General features: G+C 44.1%; 1 protein-coding gene, 1 long non-coding RNA gene and 3 other non-coding genes across 11 annotated transcripts in view; 4 read left to right on the forward strand and 1 right to left on the reverse strand.

Annotated features, from left to right (window-relative positions):
* Window positions 1-346: 346 nt before the first annotated feature.
* LOC140899319 (uncharacterized) lies at window positions 347-15,450 on the forward strand. 4 transcript variants are annotated; one of them, XR_012155283.2, is made up of 6 exons: window positions 362-460; window positions 1,541-1,592; window positions 2,606-2,654; window positions 4,616-4,677; window positions 7,252-7,341; window positions 10,670-11,271. It is a non-coding gene; the product is annotated as an uncharacterized LOC140899319 (long non-coding RNA). The 4 variants fall into 4 exon arrangements; XR_012155281.2 differs by lacking the exon at window positions 7,252-7,341 and adding an exon at window positions 15,198-15,450 and having other exon boundaries at window positions 366-460; window positions 10,670-10,835; XR_012155282.2 differs by having other exon boundaries at window positions 347-460; window positions 4,616-7,341.
* Window positions 1,621-1,753, forward strand: LOC140899456 (small nucleolar RNA SNORA17). The gene has a single exon (XR_012155341.1). It is a non-coding gene; the product is annotated as a small nucleolar RNA SNORA17 (small nucleolar RNA).
* Window positions 3,389-3,523, forward strand: LOC140899457 (small nucleolar RNA SNORA17). The gene has a single exon (XR_012155342.1). It is a non-coding gene; the product is annotated as a small nucleolar RNA SNORA17 (small nucleolar RNA).
* On the forward strand, window positions 5,641-5,771 carry LOC140899458 (small nucleolar RNA SNORA17). Its single transcript, XR_012155343.1, has one exon. It is a non-coding gene; the product is annotated as a small nucleolar RNA SNORA17 (small nucleolar RNA).
* A 1,786-nt stretch (window positions 15,451-17,236) lies between the features above and the next one.
* Window positions 17,237-22,104, reverse strand: part of DIPK1B (divergent protein kinase domain 1B) — a 38,670-nt gene continuing 33,802 nt past the window's right edge. For all 4 annotated transcript variants that reach the window (XM_073314626.2, XM_073314627.2, XM_073314630.1 and 1 more), the window contains 3 exons: window positions 20,500-20,607; window positions 19,317-19,493; window positions 17,237-18,461 (listed from right to left, as the gene is read on the reverse strand). In XM_073314626.2, coding sequence (XP_073170727.1) covers window positions 17,649-18,461; window positions 19,317-19,493; window positions 20,500-20,607 — 1,098 coding nt within the window. In that variant the 3' untranslated portion in view covers window positions 17,237-17,648. The remainder of the gene's footprint in view (window positions 18,462-19,316; window positions 19,494-20,499; window positions 20,608-22,104) is intronic.

A 22,104-nucleotide genomic window follows, 5' to 3' on the forward strand; every position in this document is an offset into this window, starting at 1 on the left:
AACCTGTGTGTCTAGCCTGCATGGCTGGGGAAGGAAGCTGGGAAATGTGAGCTGAATAGGCTCAGACACCAGAAGGAGCAATACAAACACACAGGCTATTTTGAATGTATTTAGCTGTTGAACAGAGCTAGGCTCATGCTTTTTGAATGCTGGAGGTTGACCATATTGGCCCCCTCTTTTCTTTTTGCCTTGCCCCCCTCCCCCTGCTGATTCTCCTCTTCTCTGCTTCCTCCCCTCTTCCTCCTCCCATTCCCCTCCGCCCCCTCCCTGGGCCCCTGAAGCCGACTCCCTGCACTTCACACTCCTGTCCAGCAGGGGGAGTGTGTCTGCGGCCACGAGGCAGCTGCGGGCCGCGGAGGGCAGGGTTTTTGGTCCCTTTAGAGCTCCCGTCGGGCAGCTCTATATAAGGGGGAGGAGCGGGCCTATCGGCCCCTTTTTCTCGGCGAGCCGCGCAGGGACGGTGAGTGAGGAGCGGCCGGGCCCTTCCCTCGCCCTGGAGGGACTGTGGGGGAGCTCGCCACCCCGCACCCCAGCGGGGCCGGCCCCTGCCTCGGACCCTCCCTTCTTAGAGACCCGGGGCCGTGCTCCGCTCAACGGTCACCCGCGGCGCCTCCCTTCCCCTCCCCCCCCCGGCCGTCCTTCGCGGCGCCTCCCTTCCCCTCTCCCCCCCCCCCCCGGCCGTCCTTCGCGGCGCCTCCCTTCCCCTCTCCCCCCCCCCCCCGGCCGTCCTTCGCGGCGCCTCCCTTCCCCTCCCCCCCCCGGCCGTCCTTCGCGGCGCCTCCCTTCCCCTCCCCCCCCCCGGCCGTCCTTCGCGGCGCCTCCCTTCCCCTCCCCCCCCCCGGCCGTCCTTCGCGGCGCCTCCCTTCCCCTCTCCCCCCCCCCCCGGCCGTCCTTCGCGGCGCCTCCCTTCCCCTCTCCCCCCCCTCCCGGCCGTCCTTCGCGGCGCCTCCCTTCCCCTCTCCCCCCCCCCCCCGGCCGTCCTTCGCGGCGCCTCCCTTCCCCTCCCCCCCCCTCCCCCCCCCGGCCGTCCTTCGCGGCGCCTCCCTTCCCCTCCCCCCTCGGTCCGTGTCCGTGTTCGCGGCGCCTCCCTTCCCCTCCCCCCCCCCCCGGCCGTCCTTCGCGGCGCCTCCCTTCCCCTCCCCCCCCCCGGCCGTCCTTCGCGGCGCCTCCCTTCCCCTCCCCCCCCGGCCGTGTCCGTGTTCGCGGCGCCTCCCTTCCCCTCCCCCCCCCCGGTCCGTGTCCGTGTTCGCGGCGCCTCCCTTCCCCTCCCCCCCCCCGTCCGTGTCCGTGTTGGCGGCGCTTCCCTTCCCTTCCCCCCCCTCCCTTGTCTGCTCCTAGGGCGCCCCCCCCCCCCGCCCCGGCTACATGTTTTATCCTCATAAGAGAAACAAGAGGTTATATTCAGTTTGGCTGTAGTGTTTAGTTTTCCAAACTGCTCTCCGCCACACACTGATACCTAAATAGTGGGCCCCTGAAGCGCGTGTCCAAATGAGTATAACAAATGCTCTATTTATTTTCTGTGTTTTTGCTGTTTTTACAGGGGGTGGAAATGTGAATACTGCACATGCAAGAGGTTTTCTCCTAGAGCTCAGGTGAGCATCATTTCATGCAGGTTCACTACATGCCCCTATAGGCGTTGCAGATATGGTTGCTATGCCATGTTTGTGTCATCAGGTGGCAGAGAGGAAGAGGCTGTGTCTACGCTCAGCGCTCTGAAATCATGAGCGCTCAGAATGATTAGCAGCCTGACATTTTGTTTCTTTTCTTTACATTGTTCAATATAAATGTAGTAGTCAGTGAAAGGTGTTGGATTAAGAGCTGTGGAGATAGAAGTTTTCTATCAACTGCAGGTATCACATGTCAGGAGGAGGGACAGTTTCTCTGCCCTGCCCCAGTGTGTCCACCTCTGGGCAAGAAGGTAATTGGTCTCTCTACCCATTCCATTGGGGCAAATTGTGGTGATGCCTTTTGCAATGTGGGCATTTGTCCTACGTTGGACTGATGCTATGTAACCTATTGTGCATTACCAGCAGATAGCTGTTTAGTGGCGAACCAATTTTAGTTAAGTACTACCAGTTGGAGCTGAATTTGAATCAGCAGCCTAGAATTGATGAGTATTGTATTCCACCAGTATCAGTCCCCTTCGGTCATTTGGTATCCCCTGGTGATATTGGTTCTGAAGTAGCGTAAAGAGGATGAACAAGGTCTTTTGTGAAAATTCACTGTTTTGATCAGCAAGAGTGGGGAGCTCTAACTTTGTTTAGGTACCATTGTGACCTGGTGTTTCCGTGAACTGCAATTTACTCGGTATTTGGCGATCTTTAAAATTATAGGTGGACCTGCCCTGATATTTCACTCTGCAGACTGGGATTCTTTAATGGAAATAAACGCCCATCTAGCACATTATTCCCCCCCGCCCTCCATTTTTTCAAGAACATTATGTTTGCAGAGGTGAGCCTGAATCCAACTCTGTTTCTCTGAACTCTGAAATAGCCTAGATCCAAACATCCCATCCTTTCCATCTCTCTTGAATTATAATTCCTTTTCATGTCAAATTTTAGAATGATTATAATTGCTGTACAGTGTGTTTTGTCTTTTTCGGCAGAACAATCAAAAGATACCATGGTCCAAGAAGTCTGCATCCTAGGAATGAGGTGAGCATGGAGACCGTGTACATTCTAAATAGTACTTCCATATATCAGAGACCATCGGCTAAACCCTTGTCTAGACTAGGAATTAGGATGTGTTAGCGATAAGAAAAGGAGGACTTGTGGCACCTTAGAGACTAACCCATTTATTTGAGCATAAGCTTTCGTGAGCTACAGCTCACTTCATTGGATGCATCCGATGAAGTGAGCTGTCGCTCACGAAAGCTTATCTTCAAATAAATGGGTTAGTCTCTAAGGTGCCACAAGTCCTCCTTTTCTTTTTGCGAATACAGACTAACACGCTGCTACTCTGAAATTTTGCTAACAATGTTGACAGCCTGGAGTGTAGACAAGGCGGTGTGCCTTTAACACATGTTAAACTGACATGGGTTATACACACAGCCTTGTCTACACTAGCCTGTTAGTATGTCTTGTCTAGACCAGAATTTGGAAGTAGTTAGCGAAGTCCTTGATGTACAGCTCTACAATCAAATACAGATATAAGCTACAAAATGGCAGGTATTTGCATTTCTTTAGATTGCTGAGAGATGAGAGCTGTCTCAGAGGAGCTGCTCATGAAATTCTGCAGCTGTTTGTAAGTGGATAGGGGGTGATTATATATGTCCATTTCAGTCTCATGGTTGAGGTCCTACTTCGGATTTCTTTTTTGTTTGTTGCTGCTTTGCATTTATTGTGGAAGAATCGCTACTTCTCTTCAGCATCCTATATATTAATCGTCCCATGCCCCTAGAGGCGTTACACTTGTGGCTGTCATGCCATGTGTGTGTCATTAGGTGGCAGAGAGGAAGAGGCTGCGTCTACGCTCAGTTGTTCTGAAACCTGTGAGCACTCAGAATGATTAGTAGCCTAACATTGTTTCCAAGTATACCTGCTTTCTCCAGAGAATTGGTGAAAGATGGCGCAAATATCCTTTGAAAGGCAGTTAAAAGCACACTAATTTTAGCTGCGTCAGGAAAAGGCCCTACATCCTTGTATGCAAGGACAAGTAGAAGTGACTGTTCTATTCTCGGGAACTCCTCAGTCCCATGTTTGCCTTTGAAACTGTCTTCTGTGGCCTTGGGAAGATTGCTACTTGGTGTCTGTTCTGCTATCTGTAAATTGGGGTTAACGTTTTAATACCTCTCATGAGATTTTTTGGGGGTTGTACTTTTAAAGCACTTTAAAGACAAAAACTATCAAATAAATTCTAAGACTCTGGAATGAGAGATTTCAGAGTAACAGCCGTGTTAGTCTGTATTCGCAAAAAGAAAAGGAGTACTTGTGGCACCTTAGAGACTAACCAATTTATTTGAGCATGAGCTGAGCTGTAGCTCACGAAAGCTCATGCTCAAATAAATTGGTTAGTCTCTAAGGTGCCACAAGTACTCCTTTTCTTTTTGGAATGAGAGAGTGACTTTCCGGTTTATCTAATGTCTCTTTGGCCGCAGTTTAAGCTATGTGAAAAAAGGACATTCTTATCCTGGAATAAGAATGCCACATGAGGCGTTCTCCCAGTATACCTATAGCAGTCTAATTATTCAGCTATAGTTTTGCTGCTTAATTTCCCATGTAGACAAGCCGTAAGTAATGCTTCTATTCAAATGTTAATCCATTAGCTTCAGTTCTGGGTTTGTGAGACTTAGACACACTTCTTAATGAAAGAGCAAAGAGATAAATTCTGGTTACTTATGAATTAAAGTAGAAATATTTGTGGCTACATTGTTGGCATGCAGAGTGGTTGAATTATACAGGTTACGGAGTGTCCAATGAAAGGGGGGGGTAAGCAAATGATATATGAATTGTAGGAACATTACTGAGTTCACGTATTGCCTGCATGGAAATAAAAGAACAGTTCAGTGGGTTTTACATTTGAATGTATAACTTTAAAATAGGAAGAACTTCTGAGAAGTATTTTAAAATCACTGCCTTGCTTTGCAAACGTTTGATATTCTGTCTCCTATTCACAGTTGCTTTGGAGGAGGACAGCACTAATTTCCTTTGAAATTGTGTAACATAAGTGCTGTTGAAGGTACGTATTATGGCATCCTTAGCACCGGAATCTAATATTCCTGGCATGAGATCAGTTACCACAACTGCTGGTGCCAGTGAGTTGGAGCATAAAAACTGATGTTTAAGGGACATCATGGTCAGGTTATTTTTTTTAATCATATTTATAAAAGAACATATCCTTATCTATATCACCAATAAACTGTTAGATGCTTGAAAATGAAAGAAGGCTTAAAATGTAACTTTCCTTCCACCATTTTTGCTGATTTCCCCCTCCCCTCTTTTAATGCCCGGAATTTATATTAGATTGGTAGTTTCACTTTTGTTGTAATCAGTTTCGCTTTCTTCTTCTCTGCAGCACTGTGCTCATGCATATGTTTAGGTTACTTAGTCTGAAGGGGATTTTTAAATTCAACCTGTAAACTATTTTCATGGAATTAAAAACTTTGAGTACATTTCTCTTTGTAGCTTATATTTCTACAACGTTCATTTTGGATCTAAGCTCCCAGACTATATACCGTTAATTTTGAGAAACACTCAGCAATTATTTTTTCCTACTTTGTGTCCATCTTTGCTTTTTAAGCCTTAAAGAAAAACCCAGTGATCGTGGAAGACAATCCTATAATGCATTCATTATTTAATTTAGAACAATCATGTACATCATTGTCTACTGGGTTTGGGCTGGAACTTTTTTTCTGGCTAATGTAGGAAACTGACAGTCTGTTAGAGCTCTCATATTTTATGTTTTAGATGTACATTATTTGTAAGCACTATAAAATTCATGTGCACACAAGCAGAACTACATTACTTCCATCATAATATTTCCTGATAACCGTCTGGCACAGGGCAGGTCCACCACTAGTGTGTCAACATTGTGGAGACATATTAGTCTCTTAAGTTCAGATAGCTAAAGTAGATGTTTGCTACTTCAGTTGGCAAGGCTACGTTTTTAAATTTTCCGATTACCATTGCCTGCTAATCAGTTACTGCCCCGTGGAGACGTAAATACAACTGCAGTGTTGTCTTTATGCCAGAAGGAGGCAGACAGGAAGCACTGGCTGCTTTGAGTCTATATCCTTAAAGAATGGATGCAGACATTTACCGCGGCTAAACAATTTATTAATTTGGGGAGGAAGAGTGAGGGGGCTGTCTGTTTTCTTTGTATCAGACTGTTTTGTAGAGATTGAATTTGTGTTAAGGTTTTAAAGTAATAAGCACATTTAAGGACTGTTGAGTTTCAAATTAAATTGGTCTTAATGCATTAGTATAGCAATTAACTTGTAATACAAAGTTATTAAAGCACAGAATTTTTCTCAAATGTCTCAACAACAAAATTATGCTAAATCAGTACACACATTTGCTAAAGAACTTCAACGCTGATTGTATGTTTCCACATGTCTGTTTGCAAAATCCTTTCAAACACTGCAAAAGCATTCATCATATGTCACAAGTATGTAATAAAACAAGTTAATTCAGACATGTTAAAGGAATAGATGAGATAAAAGAATACGCTTTCAATATCCAATCCAAACTCCATGCAGAAATTCAGTGAAGTCCTTTTATAAGAGGAATAAACTTTACAGTGCATCCAAAGGTGAAATGCTTTGATCTGATTAAAGAAAAGTTCTGGTTTTTTTTTAAAGCTGCAACGTGGCTTGTAAGTTTTCTACTGAGTTTTATATGTTAATGCATCTGCAAAGAAGCTTGACCTCCAAGCTAATGTTCTGTTAGGAAGCAAAGATATAAACGTGTTGTAATAATTGTGCAACCTATGCCATCTCTGGGAGTATAGTGCAGATAGTCCTCCACTGTATTGGTGGTATAAGGTGACTGAAGAGGAATAGGCTATCGCCAGACTGAGTTTTCTAAAACTCCTGAAGGCTTTGACTAATAGCCTGATAAAATCTGGAAGTGCTGAATGCTGGAAAATGTCCTCATTAAGTGGGCATTATAGGGGCCAAAGGTGCCATTAACCAAATGGGTAGCTGGTGGCTGCAAAAATGAGCCATTTAATTGGGAAAAGGCGCTGCCCGATAGCAGTGGCTTCTTAAAAGAATGTCAATAAGGTTGTGGTGTATACGGCTGCAGTTCTGTGGAAAGATTCATGCATTAAGATGTGAATGTTTCATTTAAAATCCCTGATTTCTTTTATCCCCCTCAAATATATATTTGGTTTCTCATAAGTCTTTAATTAGATCAAGGGTTCCATCAGGGTAGTAAATGCCTAATGAGGCTATTTTAAAACTTCACCTTGTTAAAAGTATAACTTTTTTTAAAATCCTCAGAAAATCATGTTCAGTTGAATTATGCTGCTAGAAAATTAAAAAATCTAAGACAAAAATTTGAGAAAATCAGAGAAAATAGAATTCTAGAATTTGATTAAAATACAGTGACTCAAGCAGATGCTTATCGCTTTGGTTTGAACATGTCAATGAATCTGATGCCTAGTCTTAGGAGATGCAGTTACATTAGGTAAAACAAAAATGTCTTATTTAAAAATTGCCCAGTATTAAGATCACTTCTGTGCAGAAGGGTTACTCGCTCAGTGGATTCCCCAACATGTTAATACTGCTAGTTAATAATTATCTTCCCAAAGCCGGACAGAAATCCAGATATGGACTATACCTTCCTGGGGGACTCATCTATGGTTCTGACTTTCAGCCAGTGAAAATACCAACATTTTAAAGTAAGACATGCTTTGAAAGAAAAACCTTTGGTCACATTGACTCATACCTCAGAATCTAGAGCCATTCCATGCTGTGGCATAATCTCTAAAATAAGTCGTCTTCACTGTATTGCATTTAAATCACAAATATCCAAGATGTAAATATTGTGAAAAATAAAGTACTTTTGAAACTTCCATCTGTCTAACCATTCATACCCCACGTGAAGAGAGGTTGAGGGGGTGGGGTTATAGTATAGCACGGGGTGGGCAAACTTTTTGGGCTGAGGGCCACATCTGGGTGGGGAAATTGTGTGCAGGAGGGGGCTCAGGGCAGGGGGTTGGGGTGCAGGAGGGGTTCAGGCTCCGGCCTGGTGCCGCTTACCTAAAGCAGCTCGGGTCGCAGCAGTACGCACCAGGGCAGACTCCTTGCATGCGTGCCCTGGCCCCACGCAGTGCCACTCTGGGAAGCAGCTGGAACCCTGTCCCTGCGGGGGGGGCCCAGGCTTCGTGGGCTGCCCTTGCCATGCCTCCAGGTACCTCCCCCAAAGCTCCCATTGGCCATGGTTCCCTGTTCCTGGCCAATGGGAGCTGTGGGGGGCAGTGCCTGGAGGCAAGGGCAATGCACAGAGCCCTCTTACCCCAGGGCCCCAGGGATGTGGTGCTGACCACTTCTGAGAGCGGTGCGGGGTCTGTGGCACCACAGGGGGCAATCCTGCGGGCTGTAGTTTGCCCACCCCTGGTATAGCATATTGAAAGCTGTGCCAGAAAGAGGTCAGTAGTAAAATGATAGCCAAATAAGAATCAAGATAATTAAGAGAGTGGGGGGAAAAAAGAAATGATCTGCATAATTACAGTCCGAGATGTTGAGCAGAATTTAAGATAATGGTTTTTTTGGACTAACTACACAATTAAGTAATGGTCTGATTTAAACCAAGGAATACAAAGAAATTAAGAAATTAGGCTAGTTCTCTAGTTACAGCTCACTGGCTAGATATTGCATATGATACCTTATGGAAGTCACTGTTCCTAGACCTGGGCACAGCTAAATGAGTTCAAGAGAAACTAAAAGCCTATGTTCCAATATGTGTTCATCTAGTGTGGAAAATACCAGTCTTCCTAAGGATTAAACAGATGAGCATGGAAACCTCAGTTGAGTTTGTTACTTTACCAGGTGTTTATATGTAATTTCCTACAGATGTAATTGGGATCTCTGAAAACGTTTGAGACACTGCAAATAGAGGTAGTAGGTTGGGACTCCAACACATTTGATTTAAGCACTCCAGCAGCCTGACGGTTGCAGTTGTAAAATCGCAATAGCCATGTGGTGTCAGGCCTTTGAGGGTCTGAGTTTGAGAGAATGAAAGCTCCAGTCTTGACACAAGTGTTAATACGGAACAAACAATTTGTGGAATGGTCATATGATTTCATATTTCAAGTTTTGTTTTTTTAATTCATGTACCCCACCAACATCTTGAACTCATGGAAATAGGAGTATGATGGAAAAGCTATAAGAGACAAACTTGGAGGATTTAAAAAAAAAAACTTGGAAGAGTTGAAATGTTACTGATATAGTGAGAAACTTAATAAACTGTCAAGAAGCATGTATCTTAAGAAAAGTTTAAAATGTGCATTGTTGCATATTATAAATTAAACATAAAACATGTCTTGAGACCCAGTTTAGCTTATGCTGCCTTTGCTTTTTCTTCTTGAGTTGTCTTAGAATTCATGCTTACTAAATATGGCAATAATCTCTTCATAAATATAGCTATAATTTGGTTTCTGCATCAGGTTTTCTTATCAGCTGCCATGGGCTTTTACCTGCAGCTTGTGGCAATGGTGTTATTATCTGAGATGAGTTCTTGTATCAAATCTTATTACTGAATATGCCCAGAAATTACTACAACTCGATCATATTAGTGAAATTAGTTGCCGAAAGGAGATGAAGCAATTTGGATATCAAAGTAATAAAACCTTAGTAAATAACTAAGGCTAGATCTAGTCTGTTGGAGTACAGCTGAGAATGATAAATCCTTGATTGCAAATGGTTTTGGAAAAAATCATCCCTTTGGTGCAGCTCAGTGGCATCCTGGGTAATGCTCTCTGTTGCTATTGGAGACCCAGTTTGAATACCAAGAGCCAAAATCCAAGCTAGACTTCATAAGGGTGTCTAATAGCTGCATCTTCATACTGAGCAGCCATAGGAAGGTGTAAGTTAAAGTAAGAGTTGGAGCAGGTGCAGGACTGCTTAATTTAGCACCTGATGTCCTTCTGTTATTGATCCTCCCTGTATATCTCTCTTGCAGAATCTCATAGAAATTACACTAACATAGATTCTCAATCTCAAGCCTGCTTGCTGATGTAATCATACAATTTAGTTTTGGCTCTGATTGATACGGGCTTGGACCTGCTGTGAGGTTAGCACACACAACTTTTAGTTTTGAGGTGGGAGGCAGAGAGAGAACCTTGCATTGCTCACCAATAGCATCTACTCATTTTGAGATTTGCTACTGATGCTTCGTTCCTCTTTGGCTGGAAGGAAGATGGCTACAAGTTGGCTTTACAGTGGTGATTAGGGGGGAAGGTGGGAACTGGCAGAGGACTCTGAGGGATGCAGAAGACCCTCATAAGCAAGAAAGGATTGGAAAAAAGACCCTATGGCTTGCTAAACTCTCAAATGATTAGATCTTTAACTTTTTTCTGGAGTGACCCATGTCCTGAAGCAACACTGAACCATCAGCCCAATAACCCTACGCAAAAATGGAATCCTTTGCTGTGGACAAGTCACGAGGTTGTGAATGGCTTCTTAACCCTGTATCCTCTTTGTTAAATGGGCCCTGAGTATTCTTTACTGGAACAAAATTCAGCTCAGTGTGTGCACAGAGCCGTATTCATGACTTAAATGCATTGTCAAAGGGATTAATTGGGGTTTACAGGTTGCATAAGGCCTCCTGCCAGGCCTTCAGTGCTGGGATAAATTTTACCCACTGAATCCATATTGCTTTGTTTCTTAGTAATGTCCACCTACCACTGTTCCTGGGCACGGAATGGTTAAAATGTAAGCTCCTTTCGAATTCTTCATTTAGCCATTGTAATGACTTTCCTGAAAACTGGGTTTCATTTTACAGAGCTGTTTTTCTTTGAGAAATGAAATTCTCTGAATAGTCCTTGAGTCATAACTGACTCGGTTCAACATCCTTGGTCCATTGGCTACAGGGACAAGATCATCTTGTTGCTAATCAGAACAGAGATGTATGTTCATGTTAAACGTGTAAGGTACTCGGATGCTGTACCACAGTGATCAGCAAGGTCTTAAATGCAGGGACTGATCAGCTTCTCTCTTTCCTCTCAGAGCCACAATCAGAGGTGTCAAACCAGACGTGCTTGAGGAGCAGTATGATGTACCTTCCTGGGCTACAGAAGCAGGGCTGGCCTTACCATGAGGTGACCTGAGGTGGTGCCAGACTGTGGGGGGGCACCACTAGAATCCAGAGTGTAGAAAATTGTGTCTGCTGCTGGTGCGTATGTATTTTCTCTGATCTAGATGCACAGAGATGGTGGAGTTCTGTGCTAGAGGAAGGAGGGCACAAGATACATAACAGGCAGGCAGGAGAAAAGGTGAGAAGGAATAACAGAAAGCAGCAGGAGCTGCAGGGAGAAGAGAGGAGGAGGAGCCTCTTATGTACCTCTCTAGCACCCCCCAGGAGCCTGGACTGATTAACACCAGCTTCTCAGGGAGATTCCTGTTTCCTGCTGCTTCCCTGAACCCACTTGAGGGGAACAGGCAGTCAACTGAAGTAGTAGGAGCCAGTTAGGCCCTTAAGACACTAATATCTTCCCTCACTCGCTCTGCCACCAGCCTGCTTATTTGTCCTCTTCAACTGAGTGTTGAGAGCCACTATAGCTGGCACAGAACAGCAGTCATGAGTGAAAGAAGAAAAATTCCCTCTGGGGCAGTATTCAGAAAAAGAAAGAAAGCAAAGGAAGCTGGTCTATCTAAGCAGGACGGAGCTCTCCTGAGATACATAGACACAAATGTTCACGGTGAGCCTTCTGGCCCCAGTGAGGATGTGAGTGGTGAGGAGATGCCTGATCTTCCAGTTAATGAGAGTGCAGGTGACCTGGCAGCTACTGCAGCATCCATATCTCCATCTCAAATGGATGTAACCATGTACATTCCTGAAGAAAAGTGTAGATGAGAGAACAGTGTGGGAGAGGCACAAGAAACAGCTGCTGCTGAGTTTAGTTCCTTAAGTCTAGATGATCCAGGACTGTGGACCCACTTGAGCAGTAGCCTGAGGGACTTCCTTATACTGCATGAGCCACAGCAAGTGAAAAACTTCATGTTCCCCAAAGACAATGAAAATAGAAGTTTCCATCCAACACATTACTGGCGTGAAATCCCCAATGGTGACAAAGTGGAGAGGCCATGGCTTATGTACTCAAAAACCCAGAATGCTGCATACTGTGTGTGTTGCAAACTCTTCCAGTCTAATGTTCCAGCCACATTGGGTTCTACAGGAACAGAAGACTGGAAAAATCTGCCTAGAAATCTGGCATGCCATGAGAAGGCAGCAAATCACCAGACAGCATTCCATAGGTGGAAAAAGCTTGAGATGAGGCTAAGGTTAAAGGCCACCATAGATAATCAGCATCAAGTGAAGATTGCATCAGTCTCTTTATTGGCAAAATGTTCTGAAAAGGCACATTGCCATTGTGAGAACGCTTGCTACCCAAAACCTAGCACTGCATGGCACTTCAGATCAGCTGTATGTGCCAAACAGTGGAAACTTCCTTAAAATTGTGGAGCTGATGGCTGAGTTTGATGCTGTACTTCAGGAGCATCTAAGAAGAGTCACCACCCAAGAAATGGAGTACTAAGTGCCACCTTAGAGACTAACCAATTTATTTGAACATAAGCTTTTGTGAGCTACAGCATCCGATGAAGTGAGCTGTAGCTCACAAAAGCTTATGCTCAAATAAATTGGTTAGTCTCTAAGGTGCCACTAGTACTCCTTTTCTTTTTTGCAAATACAGACTAACACGGCTGCTACTCTGATACCCAAGAAATGTACACACACCACTACCTTGGAAAAACAATTCAAAATGAAATCATACGGTTACTGGCAACAAAAGTCAAACAGAAGATTGTGGCAGATCTGAAGTCAGCAAGATATTACTCTGTTATTCTGGACTGCACACCTGACATCAGCCATATGGAACAAATGACTTTAATGGTGCGTTTTGTAACAACAACAGAACCTAGTGAAAATGTCCCTGCAATGGTGACTGTCAGAGCATTTTCTAGTATTGACATTGATGATACTACAGGAGCTGGTATGACAAATGTGCTGCTTAAAAAGCTGGAAGATACGGGAATTGCAATAGCTGACATGAGAGGTCAGGGCTATGATAATGGTGCCAACGTGAGAGGAAATAACAGAGGAGTGCAGACACGGATCTGAGAGTTAAACCCTCGAGCTTTTTATGTCCCATGGAGTTCTCATTCATTGAACTTGGTGGTCAGTGATGCAGCATCAGCTTCTAGTGAGGCTGCTGAATTTTTTAATGTAATTCAAAGCATCTATGTATTTTTCTCTGCATCAACTGCATCAACAAGTTGATGGCAAACTTTGAAGCAACATCTGGGAACATCCTCTCTGACACTGAAACCACTGAGTGCCACATGATGGGAAAGCCGAGTGGAGGCGATAAAGCCTATCAAAAACCAAATTGGGAAGATAGGGAGGATAATGCTATGACAGGAACTGTTTGTGGGAGAACAGTGGCAGAGAGAAATGGAATCACCAGAAACATACATAACTTCAAATTTCTGTGTGACTTAGTGTTGTGGCATGATATACTGTTTGAAATAAATGTTGTAAGCAAGAGACTCCAAGGTGTTGACCTTGATATATCTGAAGCAATGGAACAACTGGACAAAGCAAAGTCATACCTACAGTCTTAGCGGTCAGATGAGGGATTTCAAAGTGTTCTGAAGAGTACACAGAAGTTGGCAGAAATCTTCACACTGAAGCTATTTTCCCACCTATTCAAGAATACAAGAGTCACCGAAGAAGATGACATTTTGATTACGAGGCACTGGATAATCCCATAAGAGACCCCAAACAACAATTCAAAGTTGAATTCTTTAACCAGGTGCTAAATTGTGCAATACAGTCAGTTGAAGAACATTTCATGCAGCTCAAGGAACACAGCAGTATATTTGGGGGATGTTGTATGATATTCCAAAACTCCTCACTATACCTGAAGAAGACCTACACCAGCAATGCAGGGCACCTGTCATAAATATAAAGGGAAGGGTAAACCCCTTTAAAATCCCTCCTGGCCAGAGGAAAAATCCTCTCACCTGTAAAGGGTTAAGAAGCTAAAGGTAACCTCACTGGCACCTGACCAAAATGACCAATGAGGAGACAAGATACTTTCAAAAGCTGGGAGGAGGGAGAGAAACAAAGGGTCTGTGTGTCTGTCGGTATGCTGCTTTGCCGGGGATAGAACAGGAATGGAGTCTTAGAACTTTTAGTAAGTAATCTAGCTAGGTATGTGTTAGACTATGATTTCTTTAAATGGCTGAGAAAATAATTGTGCTGAATAGAATGACTATTTCTGTCTGTGTGTCTTTTTTGTAACTTAAGGTTTTGCCTAGAGGGATTCTCTATGTTTTGAATCTAATTACCCTGTAAGGTACCTACCATCCTGATTTTACAGGGCTGATTCCTTTACTCCTATTTACTTCTATTTCTATTAAAAGTCTTCTTGTAAGAAAACTGAATGCTTTTTCATTGTTCTCAGATCCAAGGGTTTGGGTCTGTGGTCACCTATGCAAATTGGTGAGGATTTTTACCAAACCTTTCCCAGGAAGTGGGGTGCAAGGGTTGGGAGGATTTTGGGGGGAAAGACGTGTCCAAACTATGTTTCCCAGTAAACCCAGTTAGAGTTTGGTGGTAGCAGTGGTTATTCCAAGGACAAAAGATCAAATTAATTTGTACCTTGGGGAAGTTTTAACCTAAGCTGGTAAAAGTAAGCTAAGGAGGTTTTCATGCAAGATATTACTCTGTACCCTAGAGTTCAGAGTGGGGGAGGAACCTTGACAGCACCAGAGACAGTGTTGACACGTGATGACATTCGCGATATTGATATGAGTGATTTAGGTGATGAACTGAAAGCCCTTTCAAGATACATTTCAGCTGGATCAACTCCAAAGGCTGTTCTGGAATATATGTGCACAAATAAGATGACCACCCTCTTTCCAAATGTTTTTGTTGCTCTGCGCATACTTCTAACACTTCCTGTAACAGTTGTCTGTGGAGAACACAGCTTCTCCAAGTTGAAGTTAATAAAATCACATCTACGCTCCACAGTGACACAGGAGAGGCTGGTTGGCCTTGCAACCATCTCAGTAGAGCATGAGCTGGCCCAGACTGTGGACCTTCAGGAAGCAGTTCAAATCTTTGCAACCAAGAAGGCACGGAAAGCACCACTTTGATTATTCAAACAGATAAAAATGCCAGTGTTTACTATGCAGACAAGAAAAGTTACATTTGCTGTTCAGGTGTTTGAAAGTTGTGTTACTTAAAATTTTTGAACAAGGCATTTTAAGTTGTTAGTTCTCCTTTATTGGGGTAGGTAGCAGAGCAGTAACATGAGAGGAGTAGAACAGGAAGAAGGCAGAATGGAGACATTTCAAAGGTTTGGCCCAAGCAAGGGGGAATGGGGGCGTCATTTGAGCTCCCCGCCTCGGGTGCCAAAATGTTGCGTGCCAGCCCTGTACTGAAGTATTGCAGTGTCTAGCACAACATTTTGAGGAATGCATTTATTTAAAGTTCTTATTCTAATATGCTGGTGCACTTTGTTTGCAGATGATGCCTGTAGGTTTGTTTTCTAACAAACCTGACAGCAGAAAAAGAAAGCATTTAGAATCTCTGCACTTGAAGTTTGCTAGATATAGCTTGATCCTCTGCCATGCACTTGCTCAAAGACGCTCCATGCGCTGCAGACCATGAATGTGAATATAATATGGTGTGATGTTAATATATTTTTGCAACTGTAAATGTTTTCTGTAACCTGTTTAGCCAAGGTGCAATAAAGAATAAAAAGCTATTCTGACCTTTACACTGCTTCTGTGTGTGCTCCTGATAAATTACATTAAATGCTATATTCATGTGTTTTCCAGGCATTTTCAGATTAGCAAATGGATAGTGAAACCATAAAAAGACTAAAGTTTAAACAGACTTTCTTCCTGGCTTGGGGTTTGAGCTTCATTTAAGTGTCAGTCTAAAGAGAAAAGGGGCCTACCCAATTAATCTAAAGTGAATTATACTGATGTATTCACAGTACTGTAAGTAATATCCATTTGAACCATTCCAATTTTTTTATTTTATAAAAAATTGTTTAAATTCACTTCTGATTCAACTGGCAAAAAATGGGAAATCCGGCACTTAACTAGGCAGAATCCTTTAAAAACTCTTAAACCGAGTGCCCTTTTAATGCAATAGCATGCATTAAGTTCGGATTGTTGGCCTTGCCTTTGCATTTCTAGGTTCCTTTTCTTTTCTTTTTTTCTACACACTGTAGTTTTATAGTATTTAAAAAGTGTGAGTAACTTTTATGGACATAACACAATGAATCTGAAACCCCAAACAACAAAAATACCCCCACAAAAGATGCTTAGTTTTCTGGTGTATGAATTACTGTAGTGCAAAGCTGGCCTGGCTCTGGGACAACAAGTTAAACAGGCTGCAAGCTAGATTTAAAGTATTGTTGCCACTAAAACATTTTCCCCATAAATAACAGTTGAGTGATAATGATGGTCTTATAGAACTAAAAGTAGGGACTGATATCTCCACTCCAAAGGACTCATAACTTTACAGCTGTGACATTAAAGATTGCTTTCAGAGGCCATATATCCTGTGGGACAGAATTTTTTTTTTCTAGTGATTGTACTTCAGATGTGTGCTTCACTTCACCAAGCTACCGTCGGATCACCAGCATACAGTCTATCAGAATGGAAAAAATGGTGCAGGGAATGGAGAACCAACTAACAATAGTTTACATAAGCTAAACACCCCACTCCATCCATGTGTTCAGAGCACTTGTGAATGTTAAAGGATTATTATAAGTTTATTATAAGATTATTAAAAGGATTATTATTATACAAATGGAAACAAAGGGTCAGTACTTCAATAGCAGGTAGTGTTTAGACAGCCAAATGAGATTTGTTTTTGTTGTCTACTGAAAAATTGTTTGAAATTCCTTTCTTTTATTTTTATTTGGGGGCAGGGGAAGAGCAGTGGATTAATGGGGGATTAGTCTTTTACCTTTCCAATCAAATCCTGTCAATTTTAGAAGTGCCAATTAAACCAAGAGGCAGATTTGGACCTGAACTGGTGTTTGAGCACTGTTATTCTCTTGATACGGGGAATACAGTATACTATATAGCGCATATGCCACTCTTAATTTGGTTCGTGTCTTTGTCTGGGGACTTTCTGTATTTGTATAGGTCTGTTTTATCCTTATGTTATAGCCATCAGTGTTTTCCCTCAACTGTAATCATTTTAATACATTATTAAACAATGCAAATGGGTAATGGTGCGGTCCACCAGGCAATGCTCCTTCTCGCAAGCGTAGCAAAACCTAGAATTCCTAGAAAACCTAGAATTCGCCAGGACCTACCTACTATGTGGTCAGGCAGTTCAGGAAGGTGTGTAACAACCAGACTCAAAGTGTGTGTGGGTGAGCTTGTCTTACCTGCTCCCAACACGGTGTCTGAATTTTACAGAATCAAATTCAGACTTTAAAATAAATTGTGCAGACTCCAGCGTGGGATAATCTACCCTTTTAAGAATCACCAGGATGCTGGTATTTAAAAGGCTGTTTGCCATTGACGTACCAGGGCTGCTCACATAAAAGCTATTTATTTACATCAGAAGTGTTCATCAAAATAAGATATGACAATTACAGCATGATGATTCATTCTCTTTCTGCACTTGTGATTGTTCCTTGATTAGCAGGAAAGAGGTGCAGCTCGACTCTGGTTCCTCTATCTTCTTCTCCCAAACCTATTCAGCCAGGTTGTTGGTATTTCTACTTTGCATCATGTTCTTTACAGACCTAAAGCACACTATTGATGATTTTGCTAAGTAGTACGGGTCACTGATGCTTTATTGGCGGTGGGGGTTTCATGAAGGAAAAAGGACTGCAGCCATGTGAACTACCTGCTTCCGGTGCATTTCCTCTGGTGGAATGAGGAGGCATGACCTTCTGTCCTTAACTGGATACCAACACTATAGCCCACAGTCACGGCTGTCCTGTTAGGAATATTTGGTATTTGAAATCTTCTTCCAAAGCAAGGTCTTGAGATTGTTCAACACAAGTGAATGGTGCACTTCCATCTGGCTAGCCAGGCCGCTAAGGGTCATACAGGTTCGTAGCTGCTTCTGCAGCTCTTCTTTCAAATCAGATGGAGCTCCGTACAGCAAGTAATCCTGCAGCAGCCCGCAGACTTTTGCCAGGTTGGGCTGGACCATGTCACTCTTGCACTGCTTCATGAGTTTGTCACAAGTCGCCATGCAGTCCTTCCCGTAGGTGCAGTCCACGTTCTGCTCACAGTGACGTCCCTTGAGGAAACCTCTGATTGTCATCTCTGTTGCCACCCTCCTCAGGTTGACCATTTTGAAGTCATACTTGTCATTGTAGCCCACATTCTTAAAGCTGGTTTCACAGATGTAGAAGTTCCCGTATGTCCCATGGAATATCTCCTCCACAAACTCCAAAAGGCCAATGGCGATTTTTGCTCTCCTGGGCCAGGCTGGGGCAAACCACTGGTGAATAATCCGGTGTACAGCTGAAGGCAGCAATGGCTGGAAGAAGTGAGGGACATTAGTACCATAGAGGGAGTTGTGAGGGATCTTCTCCGTGACATACAGGTCCCCGCAGTGTCCCAGCAATTTGGAGGTGTGCTCTTTCTCATGCAAGGAGAGCATGAGCAGGAATTCGTTCAGATGAAGTAGAGCCCAGATGGATTTGGCCTCTGCCAGAGACACTTTCCCATCTCTATTCACATCTGCCATGGTGATGATTTGGTTCACCAAGGCTGCAAGTGATGTCTGATCTCCTAAGTTAGCCTGCAAACCAATAAGAAATTGCATCAGCTCTTCAAATTTTACCCATTGTGTACATTAATTCAGGGCAGAGTATTAGGGTGCTGCTCTCTGAGTGAGGTAAAAATACTAGAACAACCCTGAGACACGCATTCTGCTGCAGCCAGCTGCTTACAGCCCTTTAGATTCTCAGAGTGATTTTGCTGCTGAAAGCTGCTCTAATGTGGGATAAGCCCTCACGGGGATAGGCAGAGTGCAGCATTCCCTGGCTATGCTCTTGACACACCTTTGTGCCTGTCCAACACCCTTGGAGTGTAGTGGTTCTAAACCAGTTGGAGCCAGCCTCGGGTTGGAGCCAATCTGGGATCAGAGCCACCAACTCCTTCTTGGTAGGAAATCTATTACAGTCAAATCTATATTCTAATTACAAAAGAGTAAATACATCTCAAGTGAAAATAAGAGGATGTCCTCTTAAACACCCTGGTTTAGGTTCAAACACTACTGCTAGACTGCACAGGAGTGGTAGAGACTCACACTAAAACAAAACAAAATGAGAATGAAATGTACCGTCGCACCTAACACAGTGATTTTGTTGGATGTATATCCTTATCTAGTGGTTCCTACAGTATTTGCTCTGGGGATTATCTTGAATATGACATATCACACAAAGCCTCACTCTACAACAAACAGTGGGGATCAGAGTCCTTCAGACAGGACTGGATCTTTTCAAAGATTACAGGGGATAGACGAATGCATTTAGCCTAGGCTTCTTGCCACTGGCAAGCACTACTGCTGGTCCCAAGGACTTCCAAATGGAGGTGATAATACCCTGTCCAGAAAAACACAATGCGAGAGCTTGGGAGGCTCAGCAACACTGACTTTTAGGAAGTTCAGGAGCATCTCTCTGAATTCGTCCATGGATGTCCCTCTTGTAGGCTTGTCAAAGAGAACCAGGTCCCTCTTGGACACTGAATCGGGGTTGCTGTCGGCCTTTAAGGCATCTTCAATACCACATTTAATGATCACTTCTTTCTCCATCCAGTGGCCCCTGTAAACCTGGACCAAAGCAGAGGTAAGTGACCCTGGGAAGATTGACTGGGTGAAAGCAAATGCAAATGATTAATTGGTGCGTTCTTCATGGGTTCCCAGGAGAGCCCAGTGGCTGTGGGGCCCATTGGATATCAGTAAGATTCATTCCACCAATTCCAGTGAGTTTTCTATTGGCAAACAGTAAGAGGGTGGGTTTGCAGCCATGCAGCCCTATATCTGCATAATAGGCACCAGATGGGCAGTGGTGGTGCAAGCTTTGCCTACGCTGTGGAGCCAACATGGCCCAGGCAAGGAAGAGAAGGGTTCAGGGTGGCCCCCTTGGTCCTTGGCCTTTCTACTGAAGCAGCCAGTGCGGAGGCACACGGGGGTAACCACAGTGGAGGTGCTCTGGGGAGTGTGTTCACCCACCTATGAAGGGAGGGGTTGAAAAGCAGCTCCACAGAACTGCCATGGTAGCCCAGCATTGCACCAAGTCTTCTCCGTTTTATTTAACGGGGATCTTGGATGCCAACTCCAGAGAGTTCAGGTAAGCATTGCATCCCCACTCTTCTAATGGCCCCCGTACAGCCATTATTTCTTGTCAATGCCACCAGAGGCTAGAAAAGCTGGTTGACCTGCCTCATCTCCAAGGGCCTGATCCAAAATCCATGGAAAGGCTCCCAGGAACTTTCATGGACTGTGGATCAGGCCCTAAATGTTCCCTCACCCCCTGCCCTGCTTTGACTGTAGGAGACTGGCCAGGGGATGGATGAGGTTACTTAGCAGCACAGGCTGGCCTGCAGCTCCAGGAGAAGGAAGCAGCATCCACTGAGGTCTCTAAGGAGCTCAGCCCAGACCTCCCAAGCAAAAGACATTTGTGACAAAAATGGTGAAAACTAGGCTCTGAGGAGTAGGGGGTGTGCATGGCATACATCTATCTTAAAGGGGCACTAGTAGCCTACTTCCCCCCCTGTGGGAAGAGACTCATTTGTCCACCAAGCTAAGTTCCCAGAACTCAGACAGCCCCACCTACCTGCTGAGTGGGGGATGAGGAAAGACACTGCTGGAACACCAGGGTGTGCTCCTCACACAAGTCTTTGCATGTTGAGCCAGCAATGATCCCCTTCTTGTACTGATCGCACTGGGGAGAGGGAGAGAGATGTTAGCCAACTCATTTCCAGGTTCAGAGGCACAGTTTGACTTCTGTATGGGGGGCAGCTCCTATCAGGCCAATGGGGCTGCATGGGGGGGGGGCAGTGCCCCACTCCCACACTCATGGGAGTTAATGTCCATGAGCAGGATCCATTTTCTACTGCCACAGAGTTGTTCCCAAGCTGCAAGGAGTCATAGGTCATTTGAGCCCTGCTTCCAGAGCATTGTGCCAATGAGTCTACGCACCACCTCCTGGGTCAGGGTCCCAGCACTCTGTCTGAATACGATTATGGCAACATCTGGCTTCGGTATGACTGCCAAGGGCAATGAATGAAAGGAGGGTTGGACAGATTTAATCTTAATGCAGAATGTAAACAGCCAGTTCAAAGAAACTAATCGCCCCATCTGATTATGGCATTTTCTGCTTGCTCTCCTGGTCCATGTAAATCTGTCCGCTGAGTCATGCAGGATGAAACCTGCAGCTGTCCAGCCTACCCACCACCATTTTCACAGGATGTTAACTTCAATGCTTGGTGCTAAGGCTTTTAAATACTGAGCTAGAACAGCCTGAGTTACTAAAAAAACCCAAACAAAAATTAATTATAAGAGGCAGCTAGGTTCAGTTCCGTTTCTGACTCTCTGACCCATGTGCAAATAAACACAGAAGAGCCTGTAGCAGCTGAATGCTTTAACTATACATTCTGAACTGCTGCCAATCTTCTCTCTAGGTTAGCCTCTGTGGTTGATGTAAGGTTCAGCCACTCTTGACTAAGAGCTCTGTGCTTCCCTCGGTGGGAGTTAAACACAGCCAGTCCAGGGACATTGAACTCTAAATGAATCAGCATGCTTAGAAAACCAACTGAATGATCAGCACAGTTTACTTCTTTCTGTATTCTAGCACCTCATTAGTTACATTTTGAGATTTGCATTTTCCTCTGAGCACAGCTAGATGCTCTTCAGGCATCTGGAATCCTATTTGCTTTCATAAAGAGTGCGTGGAACTTTAATGTTGTCCTCGGTATAGCTGTTGTAGCCTTTTAGCTTTCGCAAGCCTGTTCCTATAGGGTAACCCCGGTAAAGGGCGAAGCCAAAGACCAAGAGCCCAAAGGGGGCAGCAGTGCCAAGTGCAAGGAGCACAGCACCACACGCTCATATTTTGAAAGCTGCACAGTCTCCTGGGAGCGGAGTGGTGGTTTGGTATCTCTACGGCTGGAGCTTGACCTTGGAAGAGTATCATGGCCTTTGTGGGGTGGAGAGGGGCTTTCTGTTTCCAGTTTTCCCCCCATGCCCCATTGGTAAACAAACATCTACTACTAATTTTAAAAAAATCATGGATTCAGGTGTAACTAGCTAACGGATATTGTACCTCATACATAAAACTGATGTTAATTAACTACTGTTTTCTCCTGCTGATAATAGCTCACCTTAATTAATTAGCCTCTTACAGTTTGTATGGCAACTTCCACCTTCGCTGTATATATAGCTT

The sequence above is a fragment of the Lepidochelys kempii genome, chromosome 16, assembly GCF_965140285.1.
Source record: "Lepidochelys kempii isolate rLepKem1 chromosome 16, rLepKem1.hap1, whole genome shotgun sequence".
Taxonomy (NCBI): Eukaryota; Metazoa; Chordata; order Testudines; family Cheloniidae; genus Lepidochelys; species Lepidochelys kempii.